Genomic DNA, 15,662 nt, shown 5'->3' with positions numbered 1-15,662 from the left:
GAATTATTGGATACATATTATTTTTAAGATTTACCAGCTCTAGTCTTTCAAATATTTTTCTTTCTTTTTAAAAATGTTGAGAAAAAATCTAAGTTACAGAAAGAACTATTGAACAGGGAAATGGAGGAAGATATTTAGAAGGACAATGAGTATCAATATGTGTCTAAAACATTTTTATATATTACTGTTTTGTTAGTGAAGTTTCTCACATAAAATTCAGAGTATTCCTTAATAGTTCAAGCTTTCATCTTTAGCTCATGTATTAAAACAGTAAACATATATGTTTTTAATCAACACCTATTTTTTTTAGAACAGTAATATCCTGGAATATATAGGAAGGGTTCTCATTTTCCTCTTGCTCTTGAGAGCCGACGAGCACAGTTTGCCCTCAGCTGCTCCAGTACATCAGTAGGAGCTGGGAAGCAAAGATTTTCCTATTCAGAAGAACAAAGAAGGCTTTGTTCTGTCATTTCTGATTATGAAAGGAACATATAGGCAGGAAGAGACAATCTCACTGCCTAATATCAGGAGCCAAGCTGGCACTGCACAGAAGTTGGAAGAGCCAGTGAAAGGACCCTCTCTCTCATGCACTGGCTGCAGGAGAAGCACCGAGCCTACCTGCTTCTACACAGAGCAATACAGAGGCCAAGGCCACCACACAGGTGGGTTTATTCGCTTGTTTATTTTCATTATACCATTGCAAGGTAAAGAGCCCAGTCATTTTTTCAAGCCAAAGTAAGCATCTCCCCTTTGTGTCGGTGACATGTCAAAGTGACCCCACTCTGCTTGCTAGCCAATGCACAGGAGCACTGGATGAGAACGTTTTATTTTCCCCCGTAATTTAAGCTCAGATTCTCATCTCGGGTAAACTCTTGTAGCTGGAATAATGGCAGTGTGAGCCATGAGTACTGCCTAGGTCTAGAAGGGACTGCAGAGCATCCAGCCCTGCAGTTTCTCTGCTGTGCAGAGGATGGGACAATGGAGCTCATGGACATAGCCTCAGCTCCACCTCCAGCACATTTGCCAGGCTTCCACGTCAAGTAACAGACATTGAGATAGAGACCACCTTCTCCATCGCCCCATGAGCACGAGGAAAACCCCAGAACAGATGATGGTTCTGTGACCACGTCCCTTTTTCTGTTCACGGTGTGATCAACCCATAACTCTTGCCCAGGGACTGCAGCACAGGTAAAATATAAACATTAGTATGAGCCTTTATATGACTAAGGAAACACAAAAATATGTAGTCAACGAGAAATACGGTGTATGGGTTTGACCTTGAGAGGCATGCAGCACCTGCAGTGTCTAGGAGGGGCCAGACGGAGTTGCAGTTCCTTCTCACTTCCCAGAATCAGGCATTTTGTGGGCAGTCGTTCATGCACAGCTGCTGCGTAGGATGGTTCTGGCTTCCTGAGCTACGGATATCTCTCTTTGAAGTGAATTAGCATTGTGCCTGGACAAATAATGCAGGATCAGGCTATCTGTTAAAGCCCTGGGACCACATCTGCCCCTATCTGTATTTCATAATATATCAGTCAAAGGTAGACAATTAGTCATGGAGCACTTCTGACAAGGCCAAGGTTACATGAGGACTTAATCATATTACTGCAGTGCACCGTCTTCCTTGCCAGCCCATTGCTGTTCTGCTAGAGACTACATTACCATGCATCAGCAAATACACCGGCACACTGCTATATTTAGTGCCTCATACATACCACTAAAATAGAGGATGTGTCAGCTTTTAATCTGACTTCAAATTTTTGTCAGCAAAGTAAAAGCTCATTTTCCCTACCAGTGATGAAGTGTGCTCTGCGTTAGTCATCTTGAGCTTTCCAGCTCAAGATGGTGGTGTTAGCTTTAAAATACTTTTATTAGGTGGCTGGAACACTCAAGCTGATTAATTTTTGCTAAAAGACACACCAGGAAACAGTAAGAACGCATAGTGTCAGTCAGTCAGGTTTTGATAGTGACTACCACGGGCTAAAAAAACATTTTCTTCAGCCAGCTGATGGCAAGAGGAGCAGCTAATCATATTTCTGTGATTACTATAATTCTATGATTCTAACCGAGGTGCTCTCTGCAGTACCGCAGCAGGCCATTAAACCACCTGGGTTACAAGTCCGGAACAGGGAAAGGTGGTGAAGACCTACCCGTGCCAGGTATTACACGTCACACAGTGGTGGGGCAGTCCTCTTAATGGCATCATCGGTTAATGACAGCAAGGATGCGGCAATGGTCAGAGCCACAATTACCATCAGCAGGGCCATGCTCACTCAGGAGGAAAGTTGGGTTCAGTGGACGAACCTGGCATTTTAACAGATCTTGATAAAGCCACAGAATTAGTACTGTGATTAGTACTGTGAGACGCTCACGGAAAATCCAGAAAAGGGAAGCCCCAAAACATTGCATTTATTTGAAATAAAAAAACAAAAAACAAGAGAGAGAATGACAGCCCAAAAGTTGTGCAAAAAATGAGCTCGAGGAGAAGAGTGCTGTGCTCTGCACATGGCGGATACGGACAGGAAGGGTTTTCTTCTCACATAAGAAATTCCAAAAAGAGGAAAACAAAACAAAACAAAACAAAACAAAACTCTTACCCAGAAGACAGAGAAAATTTCAGAAAAGTTTGTGAACTGCAAAGCTGCAAGGAACAGCCCCCCCTCAGTCCAAGACATAGATTTGGCCAATATGGTAATTTAAACAATATTTTGGCATTAACCATAATCATAATTTACTTTAATGTAACTCAAATTTCAAAGCCCAAAGTTTCAAAGCCAAATAAAAACCATAACTTGTGACACTGAATGCTGTTAGAAGATCTCGTTTCAAGAACTGCACACCTATTTTACAGAAGTGGTTTGATTGAGAAATTAATGGATGCTAACCTTTGCCTGCAAAATGCTTCAGTTTGAAGGAATTGGCATTTTCTTCCAGAAGCATTTTAATGATAAATTTATTACTATTTCCATCATAGACTAGATTTCCATGAGCAAAGTTCCACCTCAGTGACCAAACCGAATCACCTGTTATTCCTCTTTTATGCTGGCAGTTATCAAATTCTCAGCTATCATCTTCTAACTGCCAGATGGGCGTTAAACTTTCTTCGGAGACCAAATTGATGTTATCATAAAAGTAAAACAATTCAAAAATTTATCACAGTCAAAACCAGGAGCACTGTTAACAGAATAGGTTTTCTTTAAGATGTATGTGCTGTTGATGTGTTTTCCCTTTCTTTACAAAGCAAGCCTTCAGCGTTACACAGATGCAAGCAGCGAAAACAATTAAAAATTGCTAAATCTATCTAAAAATCGATGGCATTTGCTTAGCTTCGGAAAAGCACAAGCATAATTTCCATTGGAAATACCAACATGGAATAAATACTTGGATATCTTGTAATGCAGACAAAAAAAAATTGCTGTGCACAGCACTCGAATGGCAATATGTGTAGCTATGCCACTCTCAGCAGCCTCCACGCAGGCACTGACCTGCTGCAAGGTGCCTGAGCGCTTCGCTGCCTACTGAGACCTCAGCTTTTGGAGCCAGGGCTCCTGGTGCTCTGCTCCACGTGCTGGCCAGCACAGCCCCTGTGTTGGTGGCGCTGGCTGCAAAGGGACCCGTTCACCTGCTCCCAACGGGGATACGGCGGCCCTTGGCAAGGACTGAGGGTGCAGCTTGGAGCAGAGACGGCGCTGCTTTGAGCAAGGAGAAACCACTGAGCTAGCAAAATGGCTTAAGCTAGTCCTTCGGGCCAAAAAAAAAATAAAAGACGTTAAGTCAGCTGGGAACAGAGGGATAATTACAACAAAGTTGCCCAATTGCTTTCATTTTAATTGACACGCACTGCATACATATCGACTAATGAGACTGAAAGAGCAGTAGGAAATAGGGAGCTCCAGAGGTCAGCTGTTTTAAGATTTATTTAAATGGTGCAAGCTGGCAAAAGCTTTTGTGGGAACGAGGATTCCCTTAGACTTTGGGGACATTTCTTCTTGCAGAGCTGTGGGGCTGTTATTAAATTCCAGTAACCACCCATTCTGGGAAGCAGTTTCTTTTCGCTATAGTTCCTAATTGTGCTTCATTACAATTTAATAAGGACATTTACCCTCAATTGAGCAAATCATTCAAGCAGTTGCTTACTCCCCCTCGCAATAAATTGGATTTGTCAATTGCAGCCTTAATTGCGTGTTAAGTAGCTTGCTGAATCAGGACCTCTGTGTGCATCGTTGTCTACCCAAACCTTTCCCGAGCTCCTGGCATCATAACAAACGTAGGGTTCTGTGCATCCATCTCTTCAACTCTGCCGGTTGCTCTGATCCTCACAGAACGTCAGCTGTAAATAAATCATTTCCCCGTAACAGCCAAACGCTCCGATGCTGTTAACATTGTCAGCTCCACCAACTGCGAGTGAGCTCATGCTGATGAATGATGCATCGTGACTTTGCCCCTGGGGACAAGGCCTGCGGGGTGTTTACATTTATTTACATTTACGTTTTACATTACTTTGCAAAGTGAGACCCTGTCACCAGGTTGGGCTGCTGTGCCAGCAGTATGCCAGAGGATGCACTTACACACATCTCACCTCGATGCACCGTAAACCTTTCAATGCTGTGGCAAGCCCTTTCGTTCCTCTCCGACACTAAGAACAAATACTTCATGGTGTCCTTGTTGTTTCAGAGTTGGCGTCTCAAGGTCTAAGTCCAAAGTTGCTGAATTACCAGCTTTCTTAAGAACCAAGCAAATCCTACAGCACAGCTTCATGAACTCATGCAAGTAATCACAGCAACTGCACGAAATAACTCAGAATATCAGCAATTCCTGCAGGTCCTCCATCAATGCATACATCTGCATAATCCATCGAGAAACATTCAAGAAGTAATGCAGTGTCTTACCTGCTTTTTCCTTAGACAGCTTCTGAAACAGCACCTGCAAGAAATAAATTATTTTTTGTTTTATAATCATAGATTATTTTTTTTTCAAATAAGCTGCACATTTCAGGACAATACATGCAGTTCCTACACATCATCACCGCCTTACAAAGGTTATCAGATCCAGAGCTCATCAACAAAAATCATGGGCAACATCTAGCTTTGCTTGCTAAGGACAGCCTGGCATCCATTCCCCTGTCTTGCAGGCAGTGAGCCGCCCGCGGCACGAGCAAGGACACGCGAGACCCAGCACACCAAAGCAGGTCGTGGTGCAGGCTGCCTGCGAGGCAGCTGTACAGCAGTGGGAAACGAGCACGCTGTGGTGATGGCAGCTCCAAAGCAGTCATGGTGCTTATTCATCCGTGACTGGGAGAAAATCCCTCTGTCTGTGGGACGTGGCCAAACTGACTTTCAATGTTGCTTTCTTCATATTTTTCAGTGCCCTGCTCTAGGTTTGCCGTGGTAAATGGAAGCGGTCCCATTAACGTCATACTTGGATGCACCTCTTGGTCCATTAATTTCCTCTGTAACAGCCTTCAGTGCCCAAATCAGGTTGTTCTCACTCTGTAAGCTGGTGATTAAATGTGTATCACCTGCCCTCCTTGCATACAACAGATCTAACACCTCTCTCAGGAAAGCAGCCTGCAACTGAAACTAGTACAGTGTGAGAAACCACATCCAATCTTTTTTATTTTCATTTTTGTAGATAAACAGAAGGCTGAGCTGATTCTCCTTGATACCAGTGAACATACAGGTGTGAGCTGCCCGGTCTGCAGCCAGCTGAACCAGCAGCCACTCCTCGATCTCGCAGCGACATGCTCTCTGTGCTTGCTATAGGCTTGTGCCCATATGGACAACCATCTGCACATTTCTGCCTGATGCACTAAGTGCTCCAGTATCCCTACAGTAAATATTGCCTCCACAGCCTTAATAGAAACGTCTATAAAAACATGTTTTTTATTTACCTTTATTTTAGTGAAGAATTTGACTGAGATATTGGAAAATTCTTCCTCTGAGCATGGAACAGAATTGCTGGAGCATCACTCAGTAATGGGAAAAGCACAGCTAGACTAGGTGGAGCAGGCTGCAGTTGTTTTCCCCTCTGCAAGGCAATTTAATTGTGGAAAAGCCTCTTACTCAGGTTGAAGGTCTGCAGGAGCAGCAGCAGCCTGCCCTTCAGCCAGCAGAGACCACATGAGGTGGTCACTTCTAAAGGTGTCACTTTGGGATAAGCATTTCTTGAAGAAGACATAAACGGCGTGTGAATCAAAATACATATGTCAGTCCTGCTTGGATAGCTGTTTTCTGTATTCTACTGTAACCACAAGGGCACTGGTTATACAATCAAACCCATGCTATATTAACTTCCAAGTCTTTTTAGGATGCCATACAAAAAAAGATGCAAATTGTTGCTGGAACAATCCCAAGCGGCAACAGAAAGCTGCCAACTAAAAGTGATTTACGGAAATAATAATGATAATGCACTATATAACTGATTGTGTAACAAAATACATTTATTGAAGTACTAGCATCCCATCTGAGCAGCATGGCACCATCTAATCAAATATATAGAAACCATGGACCAAGTGAGTACAACTCTAGCCAAAAGGCTGCTGCAGCACCTGCTGCTATGAATAATAAAGAAATCATTTGCTTACAACTCCAGCTGTAGCAATTTTGCAAGTGGAAGTGTCAAACAGAAGCCAAAGACAAATACACTGTGCTGATACAACCGTGTTTTGTTTGATTAAGCATGTCAACCAGAAAGCAGAAACATATTAGATAGCTAGTGGGTCCAGTTCTCCCCCCTCAGCAGTTCTGTCTGAGTGGGGTCACCCCAACTTTACCTATGCGAGCAGAGGTACCTGACCTGCTTGTGTGCTAAGATGAGAGCAGGATGAGCCAGCCATGTGAATCAGGCAATCCTTGGCGGTGGGCAGCTAGCGGAAGGGACAACCTGCAGTGAAGAGAAGCTCAGGGGGCTTATCTACACCGCTAAATATAAGGAGGAGGTTGATGGGGCCAAAGCACCCTACCTGCGTTTGTCCCTATGACATCCCTGTGCCTGAAGGCATCTCAGTCCCTGCCTTCATTCAGGACTGTTTGGAGCAGCCCTGCTCAGAGCAAGGCAGCTCTTGGACAGCTGCCCTCAGGGATGACCCAGTGCCACACAGCCTCACTGATGTTGCCCTCAGAGTCTCTGCTATTAAATGTACTTTTCATCAAAAAAAAAAGTCTTTGCATTAAGTGGAAGTGAAGGTAGAAGCAAAACACCAGTATTATAAGCTCAACAAGCCAAATAAACACACTCATCAAAGAATTGTCTCTCTGATGTATACATGATCTTTCATGGTTGTAAGTGATCGGGGCATGGAATTCATCAAACAAGTGGGCTGAATGATTTAATAATGTCCTTGTAAGCTTATTGTCACATAAAAGCCTTTTCCTGACACAGAAGATGAATACAGAACGGTTGACTTTAACAACTTCAAAACCATTTTAATTTGCAACAGCACTATTATTCTGCAGTGCCAGCCAATCCCATAACTTCACATAGCATAAAAAAAAAGACAGTTTTATATGCAAGCCTTTTACTTCTTTCTTCCCTATCAACACTTATTAGTTATTAGCTCTTTTCTGCTCTAAACATAAACATTTCAACACATGCCTAAATCCGCCACTGATATTTCAGAGTACCTGTCAAACCGTAGTTATTCACTCTCAGCAAATCACACCCTCCAGAAAAGAAAAAAAAAAAGTAATTAGTGTATCTCTTCAGCATGCAAATAACTCTTCTGGATGTTTAATAAAAAGCCAGATTTATTCAACACAGGCATGGTATCAAAAATACACTGCTGTCAAATAAACGCTGGCATTTTGACAAGACTGCTTGACATCTGCTATTCACAAAAAAGACCTTGAATTCTGCAGGTTTATATGCTGCGGGGAAAAGACGGCAGCACAACCCCGAGACACAGCACTTCCTTCAGAGAAGAAAAATGATAAATCCATATGACTTCTTACTGATGAACTGATACAGAAGAAAAGCACTTTGAGCTGGGAGAAGTCCTGCAAACAATGAAGACTGGAAATCCTGCTCGTTCTTAATGCTACCAATTTAATAATCTGCTGGGCTTTCATTAAAGCTACATATAGGCAGTTGCAAAGAATTGAACCAGAAATCTCCATGCAAAACTCAATCATCTGATTAGCAGCTTTATTAGATCCTTCCAGAAAAATGTCAGTGGAATAAAAGAAAATCCCAGCTACCACTTTAAAATAAAACTCTACAGCCCAAAAGGGGCAGTCACACCATGGCACTCCTCACTGCAAACTGTAACTTGGAGTTGCCTGGCCCCAGCAATGAAATCAGCAGCCTGAATTATGCTTATACGTTCCCTAGACAACATTAGCCCACTGGGGATAATGGCAATGCTGAAGTTATCCCATAGGAAATGCTGCTGAGAGTGCTGCGTCAGAAATCTGATTTCCCTTCGGAGATTTGGAACCGTCTCTGGTACAGTCTTGAAACCTCCGCTGGGTTTGTGTGCTGATGTTTTATCTTCAGCAGGTGACAAACAGGCTCATAATGTTCTTTAAAAATGCAGTCACTGTGGTGATGCTCCTAGAGATCATGTTTAATATCATGTGGAAGACATCTGCTGCTGTATCACAACTGATTTTTTTAATTAAAGCTGCACTATTGCACAGCAACTATTCATGACTGAACAGGTGAAAGAAAGAAAGAAAGAAAGAAAGAAAAAGAAAGAAAGAAAGAAAGAAAGAAAGAAAGAAAGAAAGAAGGAGAAGGAGAAGGAGAAGGAGAAGGAGAAGGAGAAGGAGAAGGAGAAGGAGAAGGAGAAGGAGAAGGAGAAGGAGAAGGAGAAGGAGAAGGAGAAGGAAAAGGAAAAGGAAAAGGAAAAGGAAAAGGAAAAGGAAAAGGAAAAGGAAAAGGAAAAGGAAAAGGAAAAGGAAAAGGAAAAGGAAAAGGAAAAGGAAAAGGAAAAGGAAAAGGAAAAGGAAAAGGAAAAGGAAAAGGAAAAGGAAAGAAAAGTAAACAGCTTCCCAGTACAGTTGAACAAGCCCACTTATTCATTCACAAGTGGGAAAACTTGGGTCCAGGTCCCCTCTTAAAAATTTAGAATAAGAAAATGTTACTAAGAATTCAGTGTTCTGAGGATGTTTTTATCACAGTATTTTAAAACAGTGTAAGACATTAAGGAGATGCACAGCACTGATCAAGGCAATCTTGCTCCTCACACGAATGTCAGTGTCAGCAGGGCTGTTTGTTACGGGACTGGACAGGGGGGCCTTGCTGGGCCGAAGACTGAGGCTGAATTTATGCACACCGAGCCCTTGATCATCCACACTGCAAAACAGCTGGGTCACCCCTCACTGTTTTGAACTGCTCCAGCTGACTGTCTACAAATTAAACCTCTGCATCATTCAAGAGATTTGGGAGCGCTCCCAAATGGCAGAATGGAGGTAGACGCTGCTCTGTTTCTTGCCACTTTTGCTGCAGGTACAAAAGATCACATCTGCAAAATACTCATCGTGTCACAGGACCACAGGGGACCACAAAGAAGACAGTGGAGACCCAGGGCCAGGAGCTGCATGGTACAGACGTTCTCAGTCTGCTCTGCAGGGCCCCTTAGCATGCTCTCTTGTACACACTGACCTCAAAAAACACTGCTAACATGAACAATATTTTCTTTATGTTAGGTTATACAACTGTCATGGTGACAGGTGGCTACTTCAGGTAGCCTCCAATAAAAGGGAGCTATAAAAAAATAATATATATATATATATATGTTTGAAGTTGTAGAATATGGGAGATACAATTAATAATTGTTCCAGTTACTGCAAAAATGCACGTAGTCCAAATACGTTATCAGCCTGCTTACTTGAAACTAATGGGTGCGTGTACCCCAGCAAAGCATAGATTTGGCCTGTTATCTACAGCTGTAACAGCAAAGGTTTGTAAAACTTGATTCAGCTGGAAAGGATTTCTAAGGCTTTTTCCCTTTTCTAACATAACTCACTGAGATGCTTGCTGCTATCTAAATACAACTAACCTGCACCCTAACGTGTTATCAAAAACCAGCGTAACTGTTAATAAATGAGCCCAATTCTGTAGAATTGCAGTGTTTTCACATACATTTTAAAACTCTGTCAGTTCATCTTGTTTCCCTGAGAACGTGTACATTTTCAAGTGGCTGTCAAGAACAGAATGTAAATAAAATAAACTGGGTCTCTCTGTAGCTGATATGGAAATAGTCTAATTTAGAAATTCTAATTTATTTCTTTGCCTTAACCTGATAAAATTATATAAATTGTCCTTTCCCCGTTTTCTCTGAGGATCTAGCATACAGAACCTTTTAATCATGTACAAAGAAACTAGAATTCAAATATTTTATGATGATATTTTTAAAAATGAGCCTAAGGGATTTAAGCACTGAACACCCAAAAGAGCTCAGAGGACACTGAAATGTCTTTTGAAAACCCCAGACTTAATACGTTGAGGTGAACTCTAAAAAAATGAAATACTGCAAATGTTTCCTGCAGCTATAAAAGCAAAATTAGTCTCGGTGTACAGCTTTAAAGAACATTTAATGAACATTTGAACATTATTTTCCCTACTTTAATGTTTTAGTTGGCAAAATAAGGCTTGCTTTTAAAACGCATTTTATGTTATTCTAACTATTTCCTTCAAATTATACACAAAGATCAGTGTTGGTCTGAGAAGCACTGATACAGAAAGAAAGATTTATTGATTTTTTTCATCTGTTTGCTACAATTCTGTACCTATTCTGTGCATGTAGAATTGATAAAGGTCTGAGAAGTAAAGTGGCATTTCATGTTGCGGTAATTTTGAAAGTTTTGATCGAACAGAAAAATGGCTGAAAAGTATTTTAGAGTGAAAACTTCTTAATATCTTGTTAGAGAAAAAGGTTTACAGTAAGTTGAGCAGGGTATTAAAGCCTATAAAAACAAAAACAAAACCAAAAACAACAAAAGACTGAGAGTAAAAGAGCATTTGTTGTATTAACTATAACTTATCATACTTTAAAAATGCATTATAATAACAGACATTACATAGATTTTTATTGTAGGGGATTCAGCTCCAACACATAGGCGCAGTCGCCTGAAGTAAGTGTTGGGGTGTGGTTTTACAGTATTTTTTTGCCCTATTAAATCATCCTAGTTGCTGAGTTTGCCGCCAGATTAGAAGATCTCATTCTCCCGTGTGGCTCAGCTGGCCAGCACTGGCACTCATCTGGTGGCTGGGAAACGAAAGCAGCAGAACATAAACTTCAGGGAAAAAGCAAAACAAGCAAACACCTTCTGCTGTTTAAGTTGTTGCTTTCTTCAGGAAACCTCTGTTATAACTACCATTTCCTTGGCCTGATGCGTTGCTCTGTGAGCGTGTTGTTTAATACTCCGTAACATCATTTTCCTGCTGCCATCGTTCTACATTGCCTTTGCCTCTCTTGTGATTTCCTCTAAAGGTCAACACGGCACTTTTTGCTATTCTGAAGTGGTCTTTGGAGGTGGGCCTTAGCCACCATCCTTCCCAGCTCCAGCTCTGCCCTACCTGGGCAGATGATTGACCTTGCAAACAGGCAGTCTGAAGAAGCAAACCTGAAGAGTGAACTATCTGGTCTTCTACATTCAGCCCGAGTATGACTAGCTGGAACTGGAAAATAAAGTATTTTCTGTTGTATAAGGAATACTGAAAAGCCTCTTTGTATAATAGATTCTCTTTGCTGCTGACAATGCCATAAAACATGTACAGGTACGTTCAGATCCCACTATCCACACTGCAGAAACAAAATGTTGCTGTGGTTTGCAACAAACCCCAGAGAAGGATGAGTGTAAATGATCAGAATCAGTAGAATAGGTAAGTTGGAGACTGCAGTTATTGAGGGGTTTTCCCACATTTAGTTTCATTTCAAAATGCCAGCCCAATTGACATAAATTTTTAACAGAGAACTTAAATTATGAAATACCAAAACATATTACTGATATTATTGAAATATTTCATTTTGATAATATAAATAAAATGACTTTTTGTGTTTAAGATATTTATTTTAAAATTTACGTAACTACATTAGATAAGAAACTCACCAAACCATTTTCACCTGGTCTTGGCCTGTGATCTTGAACTAGATAAGGAAAATTTGCAAATTGACAAAACATTTCACAGAACAAAAAAACCTGTTTCTTCCAATATCTCCACTTGTAACCAAAATAAAAGGACCCCAAAGTTTTATAAGGTCAGAAACCTTCTTCTCAAAGATTTTATGATACTTTTGATTTTGAAGGCTTGGAATTAATTTTTAAAATGGCTCTGATTAGTTAAAAGTGAAATATTTTTCAGAAATGCGGATACTTAAAATTTCAGAAAGTTACTTTACTGTAATATATCCACGCTCATTTTCTTAAATTTTCAGGGATTCTAAATTATACCCATGGAAGTTCAACTTGTTAACAAAGCAAGCTGTGACAGCAGCTTCTCTGTGGTCATTATCGTGCACTTTGTGGCCAGCTGGAGAGAGAAGAGACCTGAGAGACAAGAACACAGATGTCCCACTGCAGAAACAGATGCTGCTCTTCCCTTCAAGGTGAACAGAGCAGCAAACTGATCTGGTGCCACCCAGCAGGATGCGGTGATGTACCCCTCTCTCTTTCACTTACTCAAACTCTCATAACACTTTCCACTTTTTTAGCTTTTAAATAGGATTTTATAGTAGTTGATATTTGAAACCCTAATTAAAACCCAATCAGGTGCAGGCGATCCCAAGCTTCTGGCCAAGGGAACATTTTAGGGAAGACGTACCAAAGTTCGGTCTGAATGTTCAGCTCCTCCTCCCCAGTTCCCACTCCCCACCCTCTGCGATCACTTCCTTACAGGATACAGTTCCACCATGTTTCAGCAAATTTGCTTCTGATAAAAAGGTAAAAAAAAAATCCCATTTATGACGTTTTTACATTTGGCAAGTCCCAGGAGCTCTTGGCTATTCTGAGCTCTTGACACTGCAGCAGGGCTTACGTCAACATGCTCAGAACTGTGCAAATATCAATTAATGCTCAGTCCCCTGTGAAGATGTGCTGCCATGCTTCTGTATAAACAAAGAGATGAATAAAAACTGGAGATAACACGTCAGTTGTCACAATATATGGGTAGGGGGCAGGTGGAAATGAGATGGGGCAGAGGTGGGAGCAAAAAGACAAAAAGGAGAGCAGTGACTGCCAAACAGAGATGGACAAAAGTGAGAAGTGAGAGCAGTCTCTGTGTTTTTGTTTTTTTTCACAATCCTGGAACAATACAGTGACTCATGCATTGCTATCATTTTTACCCTCTTAAGTAGGAAGAAGTGCTGTATCTATTTTAAAGATAAAATGAAGTGGAAAAGGTACAAGAGGTCACTAAACAACAAAGAGAGGAATGAAATCTGGGGACTCTGCCATCCTGCTATGGGAAATGAATGACTTTTAAAGCAAACAGCAGTTAGCAGTAATCCATGGTAGAAAATTAAAACCAAGCCTTGTCAGCTCTGTCTAGAGTTGTGTTGTTATTTTAGCTTGGTCCAGAGCAGAACATAGCTGGGAATGAACTTCAGACTGCCATTAGCAACAGCTTGTTTGTTTTCACTGTCAAGTGTCCACAGAAATGGTCGATGATGGGCGAGCTCTAACTGGATATCAGGTATTCTCCCTGACAGTCAATAAAATTTATCTTGTAATATAACCTCAAACGAAAATGCTCTTTTTCTAGTAAACTGATATATTAGCAATCAGTAAAAATATTGGCTAACATTTTATGCTTTGTGAGGAGAAACGAAACTGAAAAAGGTTTATTTAATAGTTTTCTGAAGAAGAATAAACAGGGAAAATTAAAGAATAAAGTTTGAAAAGAGTTACTGAAAACTACAGAAATTGTGCACAGCAGAAGCACTCTTCCTGAGAACATGCGTGGGGAAAAGTTAGGTAGCATCTCTGCTTCTTCTAGTGTGACAGCAAAGGCTGATGCCTTGGGGAGGAGCAGAGATGCCAATTTGTTTGTAACTGGTGGTCTTGTAGCTACGTTATCCATTTTAAATTTTATATGACATCTCTGTTTTGGAAACCTCTGTAAATCCCTTTCGAGGTCTGATCAATTTTCTTTGATTGCCTCTCTGGTTCTCTCTGTTTATCAGTTTGCATTTATGCTAGATTTAAAGAAAAATCTTTCCCTTGCCTTGTTTTACCATGGAAATGACATCCTTTCCCTGTGGGAGGCTTCATAGCTCTCCCTTTCTAAGAAAGATCACTGTGTCTTTCAGTATCACCAGCATCAGGCGATGCCATCTACCATGGCACTAAACTCACAGGATTTCAGCAATGACCACTCCGTTGCAAATTCAGCTGTAGTCCATAAGAAAAAGAACACTTAACTGTGATATATACCAACTTACACTGCTTATTTTCAAAATGAACTCTTCAACCCTTACAGACAAAAGACACTGAACTTCATGTTAATATTTTCATATAAAGGTATAAATTCCCCTCACTTCACTGTCTCCTCTGCTGTCAGCAAATGCCCAAGTGCAATTCAGCCTATACGTATACATCTAAACAACTTCAGAGCTCTGTGTGCCTCGCCTCATGCTTTGCCTGCTACGATTATGAAGGACAGCATCCCTATGGTGAGAAAGGTTGTGTGAATTTATGCTGCATTAAGAGTCAAGAACCTCTTATGCACATGTGAACCAAGCACGAAGGCTGCAATGCAGCAAAGGACCCAGGTACATGCAGGATTTGAAATGATTAAGACTAGACATGCTTAATACATATGCTTAAACCCATTACTGAGTCACGACCTTTGTCCATATCCAGGAATTGGTGCAGAATTTACGGACAGAGTTGACCATTCTTGAACACAAAGTACAGATCCGAGTATTTTCACGCTGAGGGTATCACTTACATCCACTAAAAATAAATTATTTTTATACACTAACTGTGGTGTCGGGTCATGTTTGACTCAGCTCAGTAGGAGCGAGACCGGACCTGGGAGCCCCCTGCCACACACATGAGGTATAAGCCATAATCACCCCCTCCGAATAACTACCTTCATAGTATGACTGTGCCACCGAGTCATCCACTCTTCTAATTTTTTCCCTTCAAAAATTGCTCAGGTTCTCAAAGAGCAGAGATTGGTGTGCCCATATACTGAAGGGGCTGCTGGCTTCCTCCGTCACCTCCAGCAGGTCAGTGCAGCACTGGCTGAATGAAAGAACAGATCTTCTTCAGCTAGCCACGAGCATCGCTGCTCCTACAGCGTCACTTGGATAAGTGCTGTCCAGACCAAACCAAACCCTTAATCTCTTTGGTCTCTGACTTCTGTGTCACTACAAACATCCATGTCCAAAGTCTTGCTTAAAGCCAAAGTAAAAGGTGTTAGGGTATCTGCAGTGATAACCATGTTTTATCGTTTATCCTTTCTTGTCATATAGACACCATAAAATGTCTGCACAGAAGCACTAACAACTTGACTTTTCTGCATCATACCATTTTAAAAAATATGGACAAAAATCATAATGAGATACTCAGCTGCTTGCATGCATACTTGTATTCCAACAGCAGAGATTTGTTAGGGACTGACTTGAATTCTCTCTTGCTCACACAAACACAAACGCACATTCCTGCATAGGCTAAAGCAGCTTCAAAGTCGTTTGAATATATATACTATTGACT

General features: G+C 41.2%; 1 protein-coding gene across 8 annotated transcripts in view; it reads right to left on the bottom strand.

Annotated features, from left to right (window-relative positions):
* STARD13 (StAR related lipid transfer domain containing 13) overlaps positions 1-15,662 on the bottom strand; it is a 297,430-nt gene that overhangs the window by 165,247 nt on the left and 116,521 nt on the right. For all 8 annotated transcript variants that reach the window (XM_080568407.1, XM_080568405.1, XM_080568400.1 and 5 more), the window contains one exon: positions 4,890-4,923. In XM_080568407.1, the coding sequence (XP_080424533.1) occupies positions 4,890-4,923 (34 nt within the window). The remainder of the gene's footprint in view (positions 1-4,889; positions 4,924-15,662) is intronic.

The sequence above is a fragment of the Anser brachyrhynchus genome (genome assembly GCF_964034855.1).
Source record: "Anser brachyrhynchus genome assembly, chromosome: 1".
Lineage (NCBI taxonomy): Eukaryota > Metazoa > Chordata > Aves > Anseriformes > Anatidae > Anser > Anser brachyrhynchus.
Note: the sequence above shows the minus strand (reverse complement) of the source record. Positions and strands in the feature narration are given on the sequence as shown.